Source organism: Myodes glareolus, chromosome 18, assembly GCF_982192425.1.
Source record: "Myodes glareolus chromosome 18, mMyoGla1.1, whole genome shotgun sequence".
Classification (NCBI taxonomy): domain Eukaryota; kingdom Metazoa; phylum Chordata; class Mammalia; order Rodentia; family Cricetidae; genus Myodes; species Myodes glareolus.
The window spans coordinates 14,348,003-14,369,069 of record NC_142043.1 but is presented as its reverse complement, the minus strand read 5'-3'; the positions used below and the strand labels follow the sequence as shown (position 1 = coordinate 14,369,069).

At 43.8% G+C, this 21,067-nt stretch overlaps 1 protein-coding gene and 1 non-coding gene across 5 annotated transcripts in view; both read left to right on the top strand.

Moving 5' to 3' along the window:
- The window catches only part of Cyp39a1 (cytochrome P450 family 39 subfamily A member 1), an 89,413-nt gene that overhangs the window by 22,766 nt on the left and 45,580 nt on the right, over window positions 1–21,067 (top strand). For all 4 annotated transcript variants that reach the window (XM_085679354.2, XM_048445209.3, XM_085679355.2 and 1 more), the window contains exons 6-7: window positions 1,613–1,717; window positions 13,493–13,583. In XM_085679354.2, the coding sequence (XP_085535480.1) occupies window positions 1,613–1,717; window positions 13,493–13,583 (196 nt within the window). The remainder of the gene's footprint in view (window positions 1–1,612; window positions 1,718–13,492; window positions 13,584–21,067) is intronic.
- Window positions 10,336–10,524, top strand: LOC125407705 (U2 spliceosomal RNA). The gene has a single exon (XR_007234281.3). It is a non-coding gene; the product is annotated as a U2 spliceosomal RNA (small nuclear RNA).

Below are 21,067 nucleotides of genomic sequence, written 5' to 3'. Positions count from 1 at the left end.
AAAAGCCCCCTGAATGCAGTCACATGGGAAACAGCCAGAGTAGGTAGATGATGCTGTGCTCTGAGTCGGTGCCATTTAAGTCAGAACATCTGGGTTTTCCCAGGAGCTTGAATTGAGCTTCTCACATATGCTGGGCAAGTCCTCTGCTTCCCAGATATATATCTCTAGCTCTCCTTTTTACTTTTGAGAAAGAATTTTACTAAGTCAGCAGAGCTGGTCTTAGACCCGCTTTAGAGACCAAACATACTTTGAGCTGGAAGTTCTCCTTCCCCAGCCTTCCAAGTTGCTTGATTATAACCCTGTACCACCATGCCTCACTGCCTAATTTTCTAATGAGCAGAGGCTTGCTTATGTTAAAAGGGTAGCATTTGAATTGAGTATGTAGCTCAACTAGTAGAATGCTTGCCTGGTATGCAGGAGGACCTGATTCCAATCTCTAACATTGTGTAATAATAATAATAATAATAATAACAACAATAATAACAATAATAATAATTATAGTAACAGGTGGGTGTGGTGGTGCATGCCTTTAATCCTGATATTTGGAAGGTAGAGGCAGGAAGATCTCTGTGAGTTCAAGGCTAGTCTCAGGTACATAGTGAGTTCCAGGTCAACCAGGCCTGCATAGTGAGACTCTGTCTCAAAAACCACACACGCTATTTATGAATGCAGCCAATCAATGCTCAGCAAAAAAAAAAAAAAAAAAAAAGCAAAAGCCAATGTTGTAATGTTGTGCCTGGGTATAGTTCAGTTAGAAAGTGCTGGCCTAGCATGCACAACGCCCCAGGTTCATCCCCAGTACTGAATAAACCAGGTGTGCTGGTACATTCTTGCAATCTCAGCACTAAGGAGGGAGAGGTCGGAGGTCAGGAGCTCAAGGCCATCTTGAGCTACAGAGAATGTTGATTTTGTTTCAAGTATTTTATCAGCAACTGTACTAATATTCAACTCTCAAAATTTTATTAGGTCGGTACCATATCCAGGCCATCGTATGGATGAGGAAACTCAATCACTGCAATAGTCAAGTGATTTATACAGGCTCATTCGTTTCCCTAATAGTGAAGCCACAAGACAGAAATTCAGCTACGCTCCCCCTGGAGCTCCTGTTCCCCATTCCCATACTCCCACCCAGTGTACAGGGCCTTAGCTGCCTTAGACTGCAAGCCTGGGAATAGCAGACACATCTCTCTTGGATTAAAGACAAACGAACAGTTCCAGGGTCATGACTCAGTCTAGGCAAAGTGCCTTATGAGCAAGCCTGAAGAGCTGAGGTTCAGATCCCCAGAACCCACACAAAAATCTGGGGGTGACACATGCCTGTAACCCCAACTCTGGGCAAACAGAGTTAGGTAGATCCCTGAAACTCATTAGCTAGCCCACCTAGCTGAATTGAGAAGGTTCAGGTTCTGTGAGAGACTTTGTCTCAAAAATAAAGGTGGAGGGTGATGGAGGAAAGACAGCCAGTGTTGACCTCTGGCCCCCTTGTGTGCATGCACGTGTCCACACAGCCACACTGTTAAGTACATACAGCACATGCAGAGGGTGATCTCTTGTTGATGGGCGTCAGTCCTCCTCACACAGCTGTGGTCTCACAGTCATTTCCTTCACACAGACCCTCGTGCAAGCCGTTCTGGATGTTGTGGAGACAGAATCACGTCAACATAGTCCAAATTATGGACTTTTGTTGCTTTGGGCTTCTCTGGCCAATGCTACTCCTGTAAGTACGTGGGAGACAACGGGGCTCACTTCCATCTGTTTTTTGGTTTGTTTGTCCTTTTGCATGATTGTTTCTTTCTCGTGGTCTTCATTTCTTCACTTAATTTGACGAACAAAAAGATTAACAGTGGATTGTGATGTAAGATAAAAAGCAAAAGTGAGTGCTTGGTAGAATCCAACAATGTGACTCCGTGGATGAAATGCTTGCCTCACAAGCTACAGGAGCTGACTCCATAAATGCTGCTGGGTGCGACAGACTGTCTAAAATCCCATTGCTGGAGAGGTGGAGACCAGGGAATTGTGGGGCAAGCCGGCCAGCTAAACTAACCTGTTCAGTGAGCTTTGGGTTCAATGAGAGCCCTTGTCCCAGTGAATAATGCAAAGAAGGTAACAGACATCAACACACATGCCTGTACACACTTCTGCAAAAACATTCATGCATACATACTAGGTGCATGTGCATGTGCGTGTGCACACACACACAACACTCACATATACTCCAACTACCCCACCCCCCAAAAAAGTTCCTCCCCAAAATACTAAGGAGGCAAAGCCTAGATCAAGAGAGAGTTCTGCCCCCTGACATGCTTGCCCTTGGGGACCCCGGTGTGCCATTTAAGGGGCTCTGACTCTCAGGCTGTGTGCTCTATGTGCTGCACAGCTGAACAAAGCCTAGGGTGGGAGTACGGCAACTGGTGGTTCTAGATGGAGCTGCTTGTCTCAGCCACAGTGGCCCTCACTTCAAGTCTCCATGCCTCCATTTCCTCCGCAGGAAGTTAGGAAGGAACGGGGAAGGGAGGGAGAGAATATGAACGTAGAATTTCTGATATGACCTAGGCAGGGCTTGCTCATTTACCCACAGTCTCGGTGAGATCCAGCCAGCTGCTCTAGTCATGTCAGTGAATGTGCGCTTCTCCTCCTCCTGGGTACCCCTGCATCTGAATTTCTTGGCCTGTTGGTTCTCCAAGCTTCTCTGAATGGGGCTTATGACGTTGAAATGCACTGCACGTTTAAAGATAACAGGGACCTTTAAAACCCATTCATTTTTATGTACTCGTTTTTAATTGATTAATTAATTTAGGTTTTTTTTTCTTTGTTTTGAGGCAGTCTTGCTATGTAGCCTCAGGCTGCCCTTAAACTTTCAATCTCAAGTGCTGGGTTATAGACATGACACACAGTGATGGGCAACTGTTTCTTATTATTAATTTTCTTTTACTAAGTGATCAAAACATTGGGTTTCTTTAGGACATATTTATCCATGTGTATCATTGAACTTGGCTCATGGTCACCCTCATTACCTCCCTTGTCTTCCCCAACTCCTGCTTATTTCCTTCCTTCTTCCCAAATATAGTTCCTCAACTGCATCCATGGTGTGTGTGTGTGTGTGTGTGTGTGTGTGTGTGTGTGTGTGTGTGTGATTTTAAAACTACTATGAACTTGGTGAAAGCCGGGAGATTTGTGTATACGCGTCTCTGTTTAGTCTGCTCTAATTCCCTGGTCAGCACACTGTCTCATTAACCCAAGCTATTCCTCATGCTGGCTGAAGTGGAAGGATGGCTGTCTTTGTATCTCTGATGAAATAGGAGTACTTTGCTCTTCTCTGGTAAGTGTGGTCATTTTCTTCTTCCCTAACAACTAGGAATTAGTATTACACATTTCTCTTTCTTGTTTCTGAAGGCCTAGGTGGCTAGATGATCTCTCAGTCTCAGTAACTTGACTTCTTTAAACCTATTGTAAAGAACAGAGACAGATATTCTGGCCTCTCTGCTCCAACAGATGTCTCCCACGAGAATCTGTTTCACAAGTGCCAGGCAAGTGACGAGCCCCATGCCTCCCGCTCCTCTGTATGTTCTCATAGTCTTCTCTGACTCTTCTCAACTAATTGATTGAACCACAGCAAAACTGAAGAGCGACTTCCCAAACATGCACACAGCAGCCACAGTCAGAGTGCTAGTTCTCAGGATCTCTCCAGAAAGGTCCCCTGAAGGAAACCACACAAAGCACTATTGAGCAGACACAGTGGTCAGCTCTTTGTGGTTGACCCTGGCACTGGTCTGAAAGGACGTGTCTGATGATGACTGAAAGCTTCATCCTGCTAGATCATCCTTGTTGGCACCTCCAAGAGGCAGTATGAAGCAAGAGCAGAGAGACCTTGGAAAGGCCTTTCTCATCAGATCCGAAGCCAGTTCCCATGGCTGGGCAACAGAAGGCTAGCAATTCCTTCAACCTCTCCCAGCCTGTGTCCGTGTCCTCATCTGAACTGCCTCCAAGGATGGTAGGGAGGATTTAGCTGGAATGAATGAAAAGTGCCTAACAACAATGGTGCTCAATAAATCATGTGTGTGCCGTACATAAAAACACCACCCTCATGGAAATCAATGCCTTCATTCAATGGCCTATTAATAATGAATGTAGACTGCCATGAGTCCCAGATGCCTGACACCTCAATCGCCAGGTTGGGCATGACTCTATTGTTCTGGCTTTTAGGATCACTCATTGCTGACGAAACCCTAAGAGCTGTAAGTGCTGGGCAGGTGATTCAGGCCCAGATGGAGTCAGTACTTTCCTCTCGCCTCCCTAGAAGCCCATGGGACCCAGAATCTGTGCTTTAGATGGGGTTGTTAGCAGCTCACCAGGAGGCTCGGGTTGGCTGAGGTGTGCTTTGATAGACCACTGCTAGATATTTGCCATACTTCATGAGATTGTTTTGGTGGAAAAATCATTTCCTAGTCCTAAGAAGTTCCTGACTGGCAAATGAACTTTCCAGAACATTCCTCAGCTCTATCAAAGCTTACTTTTGCCATTTTTAAATCTTTTTATTTTACACATATTTTATTTGAAAGTTTCTTTTTTTCCATTTTGCATACCAACCACAGTTCCCCCTCCCTCCCCTCTTCCTGCTCCCCTCCAGCCTTTATCTTAGCTGGCTTCTTTCTTATGGATTCCTGGGAGTTACCCTAGAACCGGGTTTCTCCCTAACCTATTAATGGCTCACTCAATCAAGATATTTCTTTCCTTGCTCTCCTCTGTTCTTCCCTCCCATCTCAACCATTCTCTTCCCCTGTGTACTCCTCTCCCTTTTTTTACCCCCTCCCCAAATTTCCTCAGCTTATCTATTTCCCCTTCCCAGGGGCATCCATGCATGTCTATTTCTCTTAGGGTCCTTTTTGTTACTTCTCAGGGGTTGTGGATTGTAGCCTGGTTATCCATTTCTTTATGTCTGATATCCTCTTATGAGTGAGTACGTGCCATGTTTGTCTTTCTTGGTCTGGTTTATGTCACTCAGGATTTTTTTTTTCTAGTTCCATTCATTTGCTTGCAAATTTCAAGGTGTATTTTTTTTCTACTGAACAGCACTCCATTGTGTAACTGTACCACATTCTCTTTATCCTTTCTTCAGGCAGAGGACATCTAGGTTGTCTCCAGATTCTAGCTATTATTCTCGCTATTATTCAGGTGTGGTGTTAAATCGCTAGTGTGAGATTTCTCCAAATTCTTTATGTAGGCACTTAGTGCTATGAACTTTCCTCTTAGCACTGCTTTCCTAGCTTCCCATAAATTTGGGTATGTTGTGCCTTCATTTCTGTTGAATCATAGGAAATCTTTAAGCCATAGTGATCTGATAAGATACAGGGGCTTATTCTATTTTTTTTTTTTGTATCTGTTGAGATTTGCTTTATGACTGAGTATGTGGTCAGTTTTAGAGAAGGTTCCATGAGGTGCTGAGAAGAAGGTATGTTTTTCTGTGTTTGGGTGAAATATTTTATAGATGTCTATTAAGTCCATTTGAGCCTTAAAATCTGTTAGTTACCTTATTTCTCTGTTAATCTTCTGTTTGGCAGACCTGCTCGTTGGTAAGTGTGGGGTGTTGAATTCTCCTACTATTAGAGTGTGGGATTTGATGTGTGCTTTAAGCTTTAGTAATGGTTCTTTTCAGATGTGGGTGTCTTTGTATTCGGGGCATAAATGTTCAGAATTGAGACTTATCTTGATGGAGTTTTTTCATGTGATGAATATGAAATGTCCTCCATCTCTTTTGATTACTTTTAATTTGAAGTCTATTTTATCAGATATTAGTTTAACTACACCAGCTTGTTTCTTAGGCCCATTTGATTGGAAAATCTTTTTCCAATTCTTTACTCTAAGGTAATGTCTGTCTTTGAAGTTGAGGTGTGTTTCTTATATGTAGCAGAAGGATGTGTCCCGTTTTTGTATCCCTTCTGTTAGCCTGTGTCTTTTTATAGGCAAGTTGAATCCATTGATTTGAAGGGATAGTAATGACTAGTGATTGTTAATTCCTGTTATTTTCTGGTTTTGGTGGTGGTGGTAGTAGTGGGTGTTTCCCTTCTTTGGGATTTTCTTGTGTGAGGTTATCTGTTGCATGTGATTTTGTGGGTGTAACTAACTTCATTGTGTTGTAGTTTTCCTTCTAGTGCTTTCTGTGGGGCTCAACTTGTGGTTAGGTATTATTTAAATCTGGTTTTGTCATGGAATATCTTGTTTTCTCCGTCTATGGTAATTGAAAGCTTCACTGGATACAGTAGTCTGTGCTTGCATCTGTGGTCTCTTACTGCTTGCAAAATGTCTGTCCAGGACCTTCTGACCTTACGAGTCTCCATTGAGAAGTCGGGCATAATTCTGACAGGTTTGCCTTTATATGATACCTGGCCTTTTTCTCTTGCAGCTCTTAATATTCTTTATTTATTCTGTATGTTTGATGCTTTGATTATTATGTGGTGAGGGTGTTGTGATGATGGTGATGATAATGATGATGGTGATGATGTACAGTCTGTTTGGTGTTCTGTAAGCTTCTTGTACTGTCATAGGTATGTCCTTTAGGTTGGGAAAGTTTTCCTCTACGATTTTGTTGATTATATTTTCTGTGCCTTTGAGCTGGAGTTTTTCTCCTTCTTCTATCCCTATTATTCTTAGATTTGATCTTTTCATGGTGCCCCAGATTTTCTGGATGTTTTTTCTTAAGAATTTGACCAATGAATCCATTTCCTCTATCGTATCTTCAATGCTTGAAATTCTCTCTTCCATCTCTTGTATTCTATTAGGTATTCCTGCATCTGTGATTCCTGTTCGTTTGCCCTGATTTTTGATTTCCATAATTTCTTATTGCCTCTATTTCAAAGTTTAAGTTTTGAACTGTTTGACTGTTTCCTTTACCTGTTTGATTGCTTTTCTTGCCTTTCTTGACTTTCTTTTTTTAAAATTGTTATTTTTGAGCTCTATATTTTTCTCTGCTCCCCTTCCTTGCTCTTCCTCCCCTTCAACCCTCTCCCATGGTTCCTATGCTTCCAATTTACTCAAGAGATCTTGTCTAATCTACTTCCCATGTAGATTAGATTCATGTATGTCTCTCTTAGGGTCCTCATTGTTGTCTAGGTTCTCTGGGATTGTGAATTGTGGGCTGGTTTTCTTTCTTTATGTCTAAAAGCCACTTATGAGTGAGTACCTGTGATATTTGTCTTTCTGAGTCTGGGTTACCTCACTAAATATGTTGATTCCTAGATACATCCATTTGCCTGCAAATTTCAAAATGTCATTATTATTTTTCTGCTGTTTAGTATTGCATTGAATAAATGTACCACATTTTCCTTATTCATTCTTTGGTCAAGGGGCTTTTAGGTTGTTTTCAGGTTCTGGCTATTATAAACAGTGCTGCTATGAACATAGTTAAGCATATGTCTTTTTGGTATGATTAAGCATCCTTTGGATATATACCCAAAAATGGTATTATTGGGTATTTATGTAGGTCGTTTGTTAATTTTCTGAGAAATCACCATACTGATATTCAAAGTGGCTGTACCAGTTTGCACTCCCACCAGCAATGCAGAAGTGTTCCCTTTACCCCACATCCTCTCCAGCATAAGTTGTCATCAGTGTTTTTGATCTTGGCCATTCTTACAGGTGTAAGATGGAATCTCAGAGTTGTTTTGATTTGCATTCCTCTGATGACTAAGGATGATGAGCATTTCCTTAAGTGTCTTTCAGTAATTTTAGATTCATCTGTTGAGAGTTATTTGTTTAGGTCTGTACCCCATTTTTTATTGGATTATTTGTACTTTTGATGACCAGTTTCTTGAGTTCTTTGTATATTTTGGAGGTCAGACTTCTGTCTGATGTGGGGTTGGTGAAGATCTTGCCATTTTGTGTTATTGCCTGTGTCCTTTGCTTTACAGAGGCTTCTCAGTTTTAGGCGGTCCTATTTATTAATTGTTTCTCTCAGTGTCTGTGCTGCTGGGGTTATATTTAGGAAGTGGTCTCCTGTGCTGGTGCACTCAAGTGTACTTGCCACTTTCTCTTCTATGAGGTTCAATGTGGTTGGTTTTATGTAGAGGTCTTTGATCAGTTTGGATTTGAGTTTTGTGCATGGTAATAGATATGGATCTATTTTCTTTCTTCTACATGTTGATATCAAGTTATACTAGCACCTTTTGTTGAATATACTTTCTTTAAGGGATTTATTGATTTTCCCCCCAATTTTATGTTTGTTTTTTCCTCCATTTCTTTTTTTTAATTTATTTATTATGTTTATAGTGTTCTGGGCACCAGATCTCACTATAGATGGGTGTGAGCCATCATGTGGTTGCTGGGAATTGAACTCGGGACCTCCGGAACAGCAGTCAGTTCTCTTAACCTCTGAGCCATCTCTCCAGCCCATTCCTCCATTTCTTTAAGGGAGTTTTTTCTTTTCCTGTATTAGGGTGTCTATCCTCTTTACAAAATTATTTTAAAAGTTGTTTTCTTCTGCTTCTTCTGGGTTAGAATGTTCGAGGTCTTGCTGTTGTAGAACCACTAGGCTCTGGTGGTACCGTATTACACTGCCTTCTGCCCATCTGGGGTTGGAGTAGTTATAGATACAGGCATTGATTCTTTCTCCAGCTGGTGCAGATGGAGCCTGTGCCTCTGGGTGGCCTCTGGTGCCACTGAGGCTAGTGGTGGAGTGGCCTGGCCACAGTAGCCTTGCCTGCTGACTGGCTCTTGGGGCTATGTCTGCCCGGGCCTGTGATGCTGCTGCGGATGGTGGTGGTGCAGCCTCTTCCTCCAGTCAGTGTAGATGGGAGCTGTGCCTCTGGGACCCTCTGATGCAGCTGGAGATTACGGTGGAGCGGCCTGGCTGCAGAGCATTTTCCTGCTGGCTGGGGCTGGGATGGTTGTAAGAGGGGCTGACTTTTGCCATTTTTATCTGCTGCTTCTCTGAAGTTTTAACTATGCTGAATGGCCGCCATGGCCTCATTCTGCTCAGAGTTATTGTATACGATGGCACTTGTGTGGCTTTGCATAGTGACCTCGTCCCCCCTTCTCCAGCTGTGTGTATCGCAATCTCTATCTAAATGTGAAACTCTTCATCCAGAAATTGCTATGGATGTATTTGCCATGATTGATAGAAGATTATCTGGAATTTTATAGAGATTTTTTTCTTTCTTGTTTGAAAAATGATCTATGATATCCATCACTTTGAGCTTTAAATGAGTATATTTTTTAAGTATTTAGCAAGCCAAACTAAAAGAAGTGATGAATAGATGATGAATGGACATATGTATGTATGTATGGATGGATGGATATATTGAAAAACACCATCAATTGGCACCCAAAACATCCAGCAGAAATCAACTGGGAAGCTATTTTAAGACAGTTCTAGATCCCCATAGAGAGAGTCTCAACCAGAGCAGTGTCCCCTCTGGTGAGACTTCCAAGTAAAGGAACAAGCAGCAACGCAGAGAGACGGCATCACCAAATCAGGCATTCAGAACATGATCAGAAACCAGCTGGGGAAGTTAAGGCAGCGGGCGTTCCTAGGTGAGCTTGCTCTCTCTGGGTGAGCTTGCCACGACTATATTTTCAGCTTGTCCTCCCCACTGTACAACTTTTACATCTCAGATTAAACAGTGATAGCATCTGTTGGAAATGATATTCCTTCAGGCTGTTCTCAAGAACACATGCTGTCTTGAGCTATCACGTTGTCTGTTGTCTTTCTTCCCTGTCTCAGAGTAGGGGCTCCCGTTTCTCACACAAGGGGGTTTGGAACACTCCTGACAGTAACACCCTAGGGTCTGAAATAGGGGTACCAACCCCACTTCCAGTGCCAGCTGCCTAGTGAGCTTCAACAGTACGTGGCAATTGGCTTACATGGTGCACTTCCCAGACTCCGTCAGCATCCGTCACATCTCCTTGGATGCTATTGAAGGATGCAGCCAGCCTCAGAGCCTTGTTTCTCCTCTCTTCTCACTTCCTCCTTCCCTCTCCTGCACGTGGCTTTTGTAACTGCCCTCAGTTTAGTGGGCAGGTTGACCTTCCTTTTTGCACTCTGGACATGGACTTGACCCTTTGACATCATAGTGATTGTTATGCCCTTGGGCAGTGCTTTTGAAATCTCTTTCCAAATGTGTCAATGACTTTAGGGCCACTTTTGCTTTTTGATTCAGTATTTCATGGGAACATTTTGTTAACTCTTTAATATCTTTTCCTATTTGCATTTTTTTATTGAGACAGTGTCCCAGGTTAGCCTTGAACCCATGATCCTATTGCTTCAGTTTCCCAAATAGAGTCCAAGATTATAGGTGCACACCATATTGCCTAGCTTTTTTCTTATTTTTAAGACGTAAAGAAATCACTTCTTGTCCCTTTGCTAAGGTGAAGTGTGGTGTCTGTTCTTATCAGTTGAGAAGCAGAGACTTCCGCTGTCTGACAACAGCACAGTAAAGATAGACCCTTGGTGCTGGGAGTTGGAACGAGAGCTTGCTGTCCCTACTCCATGCAGAGATCTGTTGCAGCCCCTCCAGGAACGGTGCACTCCTCTTGGGGGAGCGTCTGAAGGAAATAAGTGCTCCCTAGAAGTGCTCTCTTCCCTTAACTATTGTAGGGGGACTCAAGGTCTCATATAATCATGCAGCCCAGACTGGCCTCACACTGGCTGTCAGGGAGAATGACCTTGAACTCCTTATTCTCTTATACATCCGAGGCTCTGGGACCACTCACCTTCACACCAAGAGTACATTGTTGTGTTTTGATTTGTTTTATTTTATGCATGAGTATTTTACCTGCATGTGTGTGTAGTATGTTTATGCCTGGTGTCTGTGGTGGACAGAAGACACCAGATCCCCTGGAACTGTAGTTCTGGGTGGTTGTGAACTGCTGTGTGGGTGCTGGGAACCAAGCCCAGGTCCTCTGCAAGAGTAACAAGTGTTGCTAACCACTGAGCCATCTCATCAGCCCTCAAAAGTTCTGTTTTAAAGGTAAAAAATATCAGACTTTAAGAACAAGAAAGCTGCTAAGGAAAGGGTACTTAATACCATCATGCAGCCATTTTTACTGAGCTGAATTCTAGAGTTTTCCATAAAAACCAGATTGTACCCAATTTTAGTGACTCTCAAAACCACAGTCAGGCATACAGGACTTCAAGCTCTTCTTGTGTTACTGAAGGTCGGGGATCATCACTGGAATTCTTTCCTCAGTGTGAACTCTGACCTCAAATACAATGAATGGAGTATGGAGTGATTATTAATTAATCAAGTCCAATAGAGTAGCACTTGCATTGATAACTCATCAGAGGAAGAACCCGAGGAGGGAGACAGGAGAGCTCTCTGAGCCACGTGTGAAGGTGAGCTGGATAATCTCCAGCTAAGTCTGCCTGGATCCGGATGCTGGTCTAGGCTGTCTGCACCTCTCATTCCTCTCTCTGTAGCAAGGCTGTGCATCCATCCTTGCTTTCCCAGCTCAGTGCAGCAGGGAGGAAGCCAGCAGCCTGGGCTTGCCTCTCCACACCTCCCTTCAGTACTGCTCTTCCTCTTTTGACCACACGAGGGAGGGTTGGGATCGTTCCCAGGGCCAGCCTGTTTCACAAAAGCAATAGAGACAAAAGACTTAAGGCATACAAAGTGTTGTCTGGGTCACCTCAGAATTGATTTCAAAATATTATTTTTGCCACTTTCCCTTATTTTATGTATATTTTTCGTTTTTGAGAAATTTTCATACATCGATGCTGTATTTACATCATTTCCACCTTCCTTGCCCCCAACTCCTCCTGTACCCACTTCCTCTCTAAAGCTCTTGATCTTCTTTACTACAATGTTAGTATTTAGTACAGTGCTTATAGGAAAACAGTATATGGGAAATTCAAGCTTCTCAGGATCTTAAACATTAGCTGTATTGTCTAACCTCCAGAAGCAAAAACTTTCACCTCAGCAGGAAGCTCATTTTTAAGATGCACATTTTTATCTTAAACATCTTAAACTCATTTATTTTGATAACTATTAGGAATGGAAAAAAATCAATCTTCAAAATAGGTTAGCTCTTGAATAAAATGCAAACATGAAGACTGTTCCGGAGCATTATTTGTGTGTTTGTGTGTGTGTGTGTGTGTGTGTGTGTGTGTGTGTAGGCATTAAGGCAAAAGAGGCAATTCACAGAAGCATTCAAAGCTGGCTGATTGAGTGACCCAAGGTAGAAGCAAGATCTACACAGTAGAAAAGATGGATGTAGTCTACTTGGTAGGAGACATATATAATTGATTACAAATTTCAATAGACATCTTGGCTGTCCAGTCCATACTGGAAGCAGCTCCAGTCAACTTAATTTTAAAACCCTAGACTGAGATCTCAAACTCCTACAAATAACAAGTAGGAAATCGCTTATGCATTACCTTGAGTTACCATTGAGCATTGAAAACTGTATTATTAGAAACATAATGATCCTGCTGGCCGAAACAGAACTTACTGATATGCTTGCGTACAAAATGGCTCTATTTTCTTGTGTCAAACTCTCATACTTTTGTTTGTTTTCCTTTTATTTTATATGAATTTCGAGGAATGCTGGGTATTGAACCCAGGACTTGCACATTCATACCATACAAATGTCCTACCATCAAGCCTCCCCTCCAGGTCCTCATAACTTACTTAATGAGATTTAAGTATGGTTTCCTGGAATTATTTAAAATTAATATGTTTTATTTGCAAGAAGGAAATTTTCTGGTTCATTTTTATTCTCTCTCTGTGGCTCTCAATATAGTCTTGCTGCATAGGCCTGGCTGCTATGAAGTTCACATGGAAACCAAGTTGTCCTTGAACTCACAGTAATCCTCCTGCCTCTACTTCCCAAGTGCTCAGATTTTAGCTATGAGCCACCACTCTCTGTTGCCTCATTTGTATTTTAAGGAAATTAAATCATGATATTTTCATGTTGTATTAACATTCTTAATTATTAATGATTTGTTTAGAATATTAGTGAATGGCTACATGATGTTCTATGTTTCTTGTTAGTAAACACAATTCCACCTTTCTTGGTTCAGCCAAGATAGTTTACTCTATATAAATGCAATAGCTAAACAACAGCAACAGAATCAGCATATAGATTTGACATCACTCTTATTTGTAAAATCTAGTTATTTTGAAAGATGATCCTTAATAGCATGTGTTTAAAAATGTTTTTTTCTTTATTTTTATTTTATGTGTGTGGGTGTTTTGCCTTCATGCACACCTCAGCACCACATGTGTGCAGTGACCACAGAGGCCAGAAGGGGGCGTCACATTTTCCAGGACTGGAATTACAGATGGTTGTGAGCCATGATGTAGACTCTCAGAATGCAAACGGTGTCCTTTGGAAGGGCCGGAAGTTCTCTTGACTGCTCAGCCGTCTTTCCAGCCCCTAGTAGCATGCTTCTGAGGTTGACTAAAACTCCTTGCTTCTTTCAGCCGTCCGCGGCTGGCACTGAATTTGCTTTCATTCACCTCGCGAGAGGTTTCATATTGTCTGTGTTCCTCCTTTCCAGATTGCATTCTGGACACTTGCCTTTGTCCTGGCCCACCCTGAAGTCCACAAGAATGTTTTAGAAGCCATATCTTCTGTGTTCGGCACTACAGGTACGAAGTTAATTTACCTAACTAAGAACACATTTAGTCTGTCGGGTTTGCATCTTGACTGTCTGCCATGTTTTAAAGTCAGGACCAGGGCTTGGGAGATGGCTCAGTTGGTAAAGGGCTGACTACACAAGCATGAGGTCTTAATTTCAATCCCCAGCACCAGTTAAAAAAGAAGAAAAGGCTGGATAAGGCCTTTTTCTTGCAATCCCAGTGCTTAACATGTAAAATTATGGACTGCAATAAGAAAAATTAAAACTAATTTGATTTTTCTTGTTCAAGAGTTTAATATCATTGTATAAAATATCATGTGAGTTAAAGGTTGTCCCTCCCTTGTCTCCTCCATGACTACTGAAAATATCACTTTGAAAATACTTTGTTTGCCGTTTCTTCCAAACTCAAGCAAACTTGACTATCATGTGGGGTATGGAAGCAATGCCCTGCCATCCCAGAAGGTGAATCCAGCAGTGCCGGGCTTTATCTTGGAGAGATTTGGGCATTGGGATTATTGAGAACTAGGGATGCTCACAGTGGGATTCCAGAAACTCACCGATGAATTTCAGGATAGGCCACTGCTCTACAGAGAGCCCAGCGCCACAGGGCTGATCACAGATGTGCAGAGGCACGTGTCTGCAGGTGAGTAAACAGCAGGGACCCTCCCTGACTCATGTTCTCCCCATTTGCTGGGGTGCTCCCTGACTCATGTTCTCCCCATTTGCTGGGGTGCTCCCTGACTCATGTTCTCCCCATTTGCTGGGGTTCTCCCTGACTCATGTTCTTCCCATTTGCTGGGGTGCTCCCTGACTCAAGCTCTTCCCCATTTGCTGGGGTGCTCCCTGACTTCCAGTTCTCTGGATTCCTGGCCTTTGGGAAGTGCAAGGCCAGGGGAAGAGTGGTGGGGAAAACGTGGAGAGCCCAAGTGACTCAGAGGCCACAACTGGAGTGTGACATTAGTCTGAGTGTCTGTAGGGCTTGAATTTGGAGCCCTTAGATGCGACTCCTGTGTAATGATCCAAAACTCCTTCTCTCTTCTGTACCCTCGCTTGTTTTCAGAACCTGTTACTTTGTATTAACAGAGAAACATTCCTCAAACATTGTTTCATGGTGATAGCTGCACTGTATCGATGATGTCCATTGTAAGTCATGACTGCAGAATAGAAAACCACTCATAAAAATCTAAAACTTAAAAAAAAAACACATATGTATGTAGAGGTAACTCAGCGCTCTCTGAGCAAATAAAATATCTCTAGAACTAATTGTGCATAAGCCGTTGCAGTGGTTCAGAAATCTAGACGTGGGAGGAGGCCATGAGGCCATGAATCCTGGAGACTGATACCGAGGAAGATATCCATGATTCTATACAAGGAACATGCCAGAGAAGGAATATTAGGGTAGGCTGGATTATCGAGTATTCTCCAGAAAAAATAGATCAATAAGAGATGGTTGGAGAGATGGATAGACTGTCGGTTATTAGGTCCATAATTAGAAAGATATTAAATGGATAGATAGTTCTAGAAGGATTTATTTTACATTTTTAGAGCTTATTCTTACTTTGAGATTGTGTGGACATTCATGTGTCTGCATGTGACTCTAAGCGCGTAAGTGTAGGTGCCCACAGATGCCAGAAGATAGAGCCCCATCCCCTGGAGCTGGAGCAACTGGCGCTTGTGAGCCGTCTGATGTGGTTGCTGGGAACTGAATTTGGGTTCTTTGCAAGAGCAGCAGGATGGGCTCTTAATCACAGAGCCCAGGAAGAGCTTCATTAGGAGAAGCTGGTAGATGTGGTTCCAGGTCCTATGAGCACAGTCTTGGTCATGTGATCCTACTGAAGTCTGTCCAGTGAGGTTAGTGGCTTCTCTGGACCTGGACATGGTTCATCCATACTGAGACGCTATGTGCCTCCTGTTCTTAGCGAAGGGCCTCTGTGTGCATGGCAGGTGCTTTCCGCATCCAGTCAGCCATTGAGAACTGCCTTAGCTCCTGCCCTCTGCTTGTGCGGAGCCTCATGGCCGGCCGCAGCAGGGCTTGGGTGTTTACAGCACTGTGTGGAGTGTGAGTGCACAGCCCTGCACAAATGACCAGCTTCCGGCTTGTGCAGGAATGAATATAAGACCTCGTCAAAGCCACTACCCACACCTGCTTCCCTGGCCTTTTGGTTTCATCTGTGCAGTTTACCTGCTGTTTGTCCATCTACTGTCTACTGCTGCAGGCGGCTGCAAAGGTGAACAAATTACCTTTAAAGATTTTTCTCCCAGTACTCCTCAGGACAAAGCTCCCTGCTTTTCTGCTTCAGAAGTTCGGAAGATGTAAACAATGATCACATTCTTCTTGGTGCCTATATTCTAGGAGAAAAAAAAAACCAATGATCAATTTAATGCATAAATAGATCAAGAGAATGGCTGCCATAAGCTGTGTACAAAAGAAAACAGACCTGAATGTGGGTAATTACCCATGCCAGGAGTGGAAGCATGAGTTGAGCAGGTGGATCCGGCTTGGCCTTATCGCAAGGACTTGAAGTTATTTGGGGTTAGACAGGTAGGAATGGAGAGGCAGGGGGAGCAGATGTGAGCCCGCAGAATCTGCAGTTCTGTTGAAATGATCCTGTCATTCATTTCACGACAGAATGTGTAAGGAATGGATTCACCATGTAGAGAGAGGAACTCTTATGCTCCATCTTTCTTGAGGCCTTTCCCTTCCCTGGACAGGCATACACCCTCCCCTTCCTTGTTTTTTTTTTTCTTATAAGTTTTTTTTTTAAAAGAAAACAAACTATCTTTTTTTTCATTTTACATACCAATCACAGTTCCCACTCCCTCCCCTCCTCCTATTCCCTCCACCTACCCCCGCACCCCATCCCCCATCTACTCCTCAGAGAGGATAAGGAACATTGCTTTGAGGACAGTCCAAGGCCCTCTCTACTATATCTAGGCTGAGCAAGGTATTCATCCAAAGAGAATGGGTTCCCAAAAAGCCAATTCCAAGCAGTAGGGATAAATCCTGGTGCCACTGCCACTGGCACCGCAATCTGCTCCAACCATACAACTGCCAAACACATTCAAAGGGACTAGTTTGGTCCTATGCTGGTTCCTTCCCTGTCAGCCTAGACAGGGTGAGCTCCCATTAGCTTAGGTAAACTGTTTCAGTGAGTGTACCCATCATGGTCTTGACGTTTTGGCTCGTATTCTCATTCCTCCCACTCTTCAACTAGACTTTTGGAACTCAGTCCAGTTCTCCGATGTGGGTCTCTGCCTCTGTTTCCGTCAGTTGCTGGATGAAGGTTCTATGGTGACGTTTAAGATAGTCATCAACCTGACTACAGGGCAAGGCCAGTTTAAGCACCCTCTCCTCTATTGCTTAGGGTCTTAGCTGGGGTCATCCTTGTGGATTCCTGGGAATTTCTCTAGTTCCAGGTTTCTTGCTAACCCCATAATGGCTCCCTCAATCAAGATATCTCTTTTGTTGCTCTCTATCTCTGTTCTCCATCTTGACTATCCTGTTCGCTCAAGTTCTCCTCTCCACTCCCCTTCTTTCCTTCTTTCCCCTTCCACCCTCCCTTTTCCTCCTGCCCCCATGCTCCCAATTTTGTCAGGCCATCTTGTCTATTTCCCCTTTCCAGGTGGATCTATTATTTTGGGGGTGGGGGTGGGGGTTCACCTTGTTACTTAGCTTCTCTAGGATCATGAACTATGGGCTCAATATCCTTTGCTTTACAACTAGTATGCAGTTACCATGTTCATCTTTCTGGGTCTGGGTTACCTCACTCAGGATGTTTTTTTCTAGTTCCATCCATTTGCATGCAAATTTCAAGATGTCATTTTTCTTTTTTTACCACTGAGTGGTACGACAATGTGTAAACATGCCAAAGAACATGCCTAGTTCATGGCTTTAACTCTCCATTTTTCTAGGCCACTTGCTCCCTAGTCATTTCTGGACATCTCTAATATAGAGAGTGTGCCATCGATTGATCACAGCAGAAAGTCTGGGGGGCTGCATCATGTCTCATTATTTTCCCTTGTCTGCTGCAGAGGACATCCCTGCTCTGGGGGGCTGCATCGTGCCTCATCCCTTTCCCTTGTCTTCTGCAGAGGGCATTCCTGCTCCTTTCCCTCCTGTGATGCATTCATGCCCCAGCACCTAGCCGCCCCTGCTTCTCTTTTCAGATCTCTGCTTCCTGTGTCCATTTCCAGCAGGGTTTCCCAGACTGAGCCCCAGGAGCTCACTCCAGCTAACTGAGGGTGGGTCTTTTGTTTGTTTGTTTATTTTCTTTTGTTCTTAATAAATCTGTTAAAATGTGGGATTTCCAGGAGCGCTGGATGTGCTGTGCCTGGAGGGCAGAGCCAGAAGCTGCTCCCAACCGGCCGTGGACTGTCTGGCAAGCCCAGTTTATTCTCTAATGCCAAGCACACAGTGACACTGGCAGGGGACACCAAATGACATTGTGTCCCTGGGAACTTCAGCCTGTGAAATCTGCAGCTGGTGCCAGGAAAATCACAAGCTCCGTCTCCGTTTCTTCCTATCACTATTTTCTCCCCCCTTTCTTACTTCTTTTTATTTTATATTATTTTTTATTCACGTGTAGGCGTGAGTCTGCATTTGTGTATTCACAGGTATATATGTGTGTGGGAGTGTGTGGGAGTGTGTATATGCTCAGGTGTGTGTGTGTGTGTGTGTGTGTGTGTGTGTGTGTGTGTGTGTGCTTGCACATGTCTGAGAAGGCCTGAAGAGAGCATGGCATCTGCTAGAGCTGAAGTTACAGTGGGGACGGCTCCAGACGTGGGTTCTGGGTCCTCTGCAAAAGCAGCAAGTGCTTTTTGCTGCTGAGTCAGCCCTTTAGTCCTGGTATCACTAACTTTTAATTCAAGCTATGAGACTGTTTGATCTGATCTGGAGCCTTTCTTTCTTTCTTTTTTTTAAAAAATTTATTTATTAAAAATTTCCATCTCCTCCCATTTTCCTCCCCCTCCCCCTCCCTTCCCTTTCCAGTTCTAAGAGCAGTCAGGATTCCCTGCCATGTGGGAAGTCCAAGGTCCTCCCCCCTCCATCCAGGTCTATAAAGGTGAGCATCCAAACAGACTAGGCTCCCACAAAGCCAGTCCATGCAGTAGAATCAAAACCCAGTGCCATTGTCCCTGGCGTCTCAGTCAGCCCTCATTGTCAGTCACACTCAGAGACTCTGGTTTGATCACATGCTCCATCAGTCCCAGTCCAGCTGGCCATGGTGAGCTCCCATTAGATGAGTCCCACCGTCTCAGTGGGTGGACGCACCCCTCGCGGTCCTGATTTCCTTGCTCATGTTCTCCCTCCTTCTGCTCCTAATTTGGACCTTGGGAGCTCAGTCCAGTGCTCCAATGTGGATCTCTGTCTCTATCTCCATCTATTGCCAGATGAAGGTTCTATGGTGATATGCAAGATATTCATCAGTGTGGCTATGGGATAAGGCCAGTTCTGGCACCCTCTCCTCTGCTGCCCAAGGAATAAGCTGGGGATATCTCCTTGGACACCTGGGAACCCCTCTAGAGTCAAGTCTCTTGCCAACCCTAAAATGACTCCCTTCTTCATGGTACTGTCTGTGCTTCAGGGGAGACAGGAAAAGCAGGAGAGTCCCGAGGTTTCTGCTCTGGGGTGCTCAGGAAAGTCTGCTGAGCCGCTGGCCATGATGATGATGCTGTGTGTAACTTACTTACACATGTTACGTATATATGTGAGTGTAAGAAATGCGCTTGTATTTTTATGAAAATAAATCTTTGCGTGTGAGTGTGGTATGTCTGTGACATATCCATACACGTGCGCACACACACACGTGTGTGTGTGTGTGTACACAAGTGCGTGTACAAAAAAACACATGCCGGAGGCCAAAGGAGGGTGTCAGGAACTCTCTGTCTATCTCCACCTATTCAGCGAAGCGGAGTCCATCCTTGAGCTTGGAGCTTGTGTTTTTTCAACTCCCTGGAAGCCTGCTGTTGTCAAGTATCCAACCATTTGGCATTGGCGTACCAGGCCTTCCCTGGAGTCCTGGCTTACTGCGTGGGCTCTGAGATCCAAGTAGCCATCCTTGTGCTTGAACTGCGAGCTCTCCTAACTCATCAAGCCTTCCCTCCAGCCCACAACTGGCAATTTCAAACAATGCAGTGATTACCTGAAGTCACTCACTGGGTGCTAGCCGAAAACATGGTCATTCCCTTTGTTGTTTTTTTTTTTTAATTAAAAGAATCCACAAACTGATAGTTCAATTTGACTTTGATTCTCTGCTTTAATGAAGAAAAATTTCCCCAAATAAAACTTTCTCCTATGAAATGTTGTCTGTTCTCAAAATGGTGAGTGTTGCTGTGCCCACAGAACTGAAGAGGAACATTAAATTACGTATCTCTTCGCTTTCAGTTAAGCTACATATTAACTATTATATCATGTATTAGTTATTACTTATTTTTTGAAATATACCATATTTTTGTTGTTTTTCAGATGAAGTTTTCTGTTGTCCCAGGCTAACCTTGAACTCACAGAGAAGTCCAGGCTCACCTCATATCTGTAGGAGTCCCTCCAAGTGCTGGGTTCAGGCTGCACCAGTGGGGAGGCTTTTTGATTTAAGCAGCTCTGCACTCACCCAGCACTAAGGTTTGCTTTCTTTATCTTGGTGCAAACACTGAAGTTCATGTTTAGGTTTCCTTGAAGTATCTATTCCTTTTCCTTTGCATTGTTTTCTCAATATAACAGTGAAGCAGCACTGAACCACAAACTCCCGGTTCATCCAGCGTGTGCACTGTTCATCCCGCGTGTGCACTCTGTTCATCCCGTGTGTGCACTCTGTTCATCCAGCTGTGCACTCTGTTCATCCAGCTGGGCACTCTGTTCATCCAGCTGTGCACTCTGTTCATTCTGGCGTGTGCTCTCTGTTCATCCCGCGTGCGCACTCTGCTCATCTCGTGTGTGCACTCTGTTCATCCAGCGCGTGCACTCTGTTCATCCCATGTGTGCACTCTGTTCATCCCGCTGTGCACTCTGTTCATCCAGCGCGTGTACTCTGTTCATCCCGCGTGTGCACTCTGTTCATCCCATGTGTGCACTCTGTTCATCCCGCTGTGGACTCTGTTCATCCCGCGTGTGTACTCTGTTCATCCCGCGTGTGCACTCTGTTCATCCAGCTGTGCACTGCACTCTGTTCATCCAGTGCGTGTGCTCTGTTCATCCAGCGCATGCACTCCTGCTTCTAATACTTAGGTTCTGTCTCCACCGTATTAGAAGCAGTTTTCTTTCCTCATTCAGGGGCTGCTCGCTGGGAATTTGCTCACCAGAAGTGCTTGCTCATCTTACAAACAAGCAGACAGCAGTCAGATGAAAGTTCCTGCTTGGTTTTTCCTACATACTCGTTACGTTTTATTTTAGCGACATTTTTATTTATTTTATTTTCTAACATAGGGTGGCATCCACAGCACGTTTTTTTTCCTGTCTATAATCTTACTATGCAAACTATAAAATTTACCTCTTTTTTA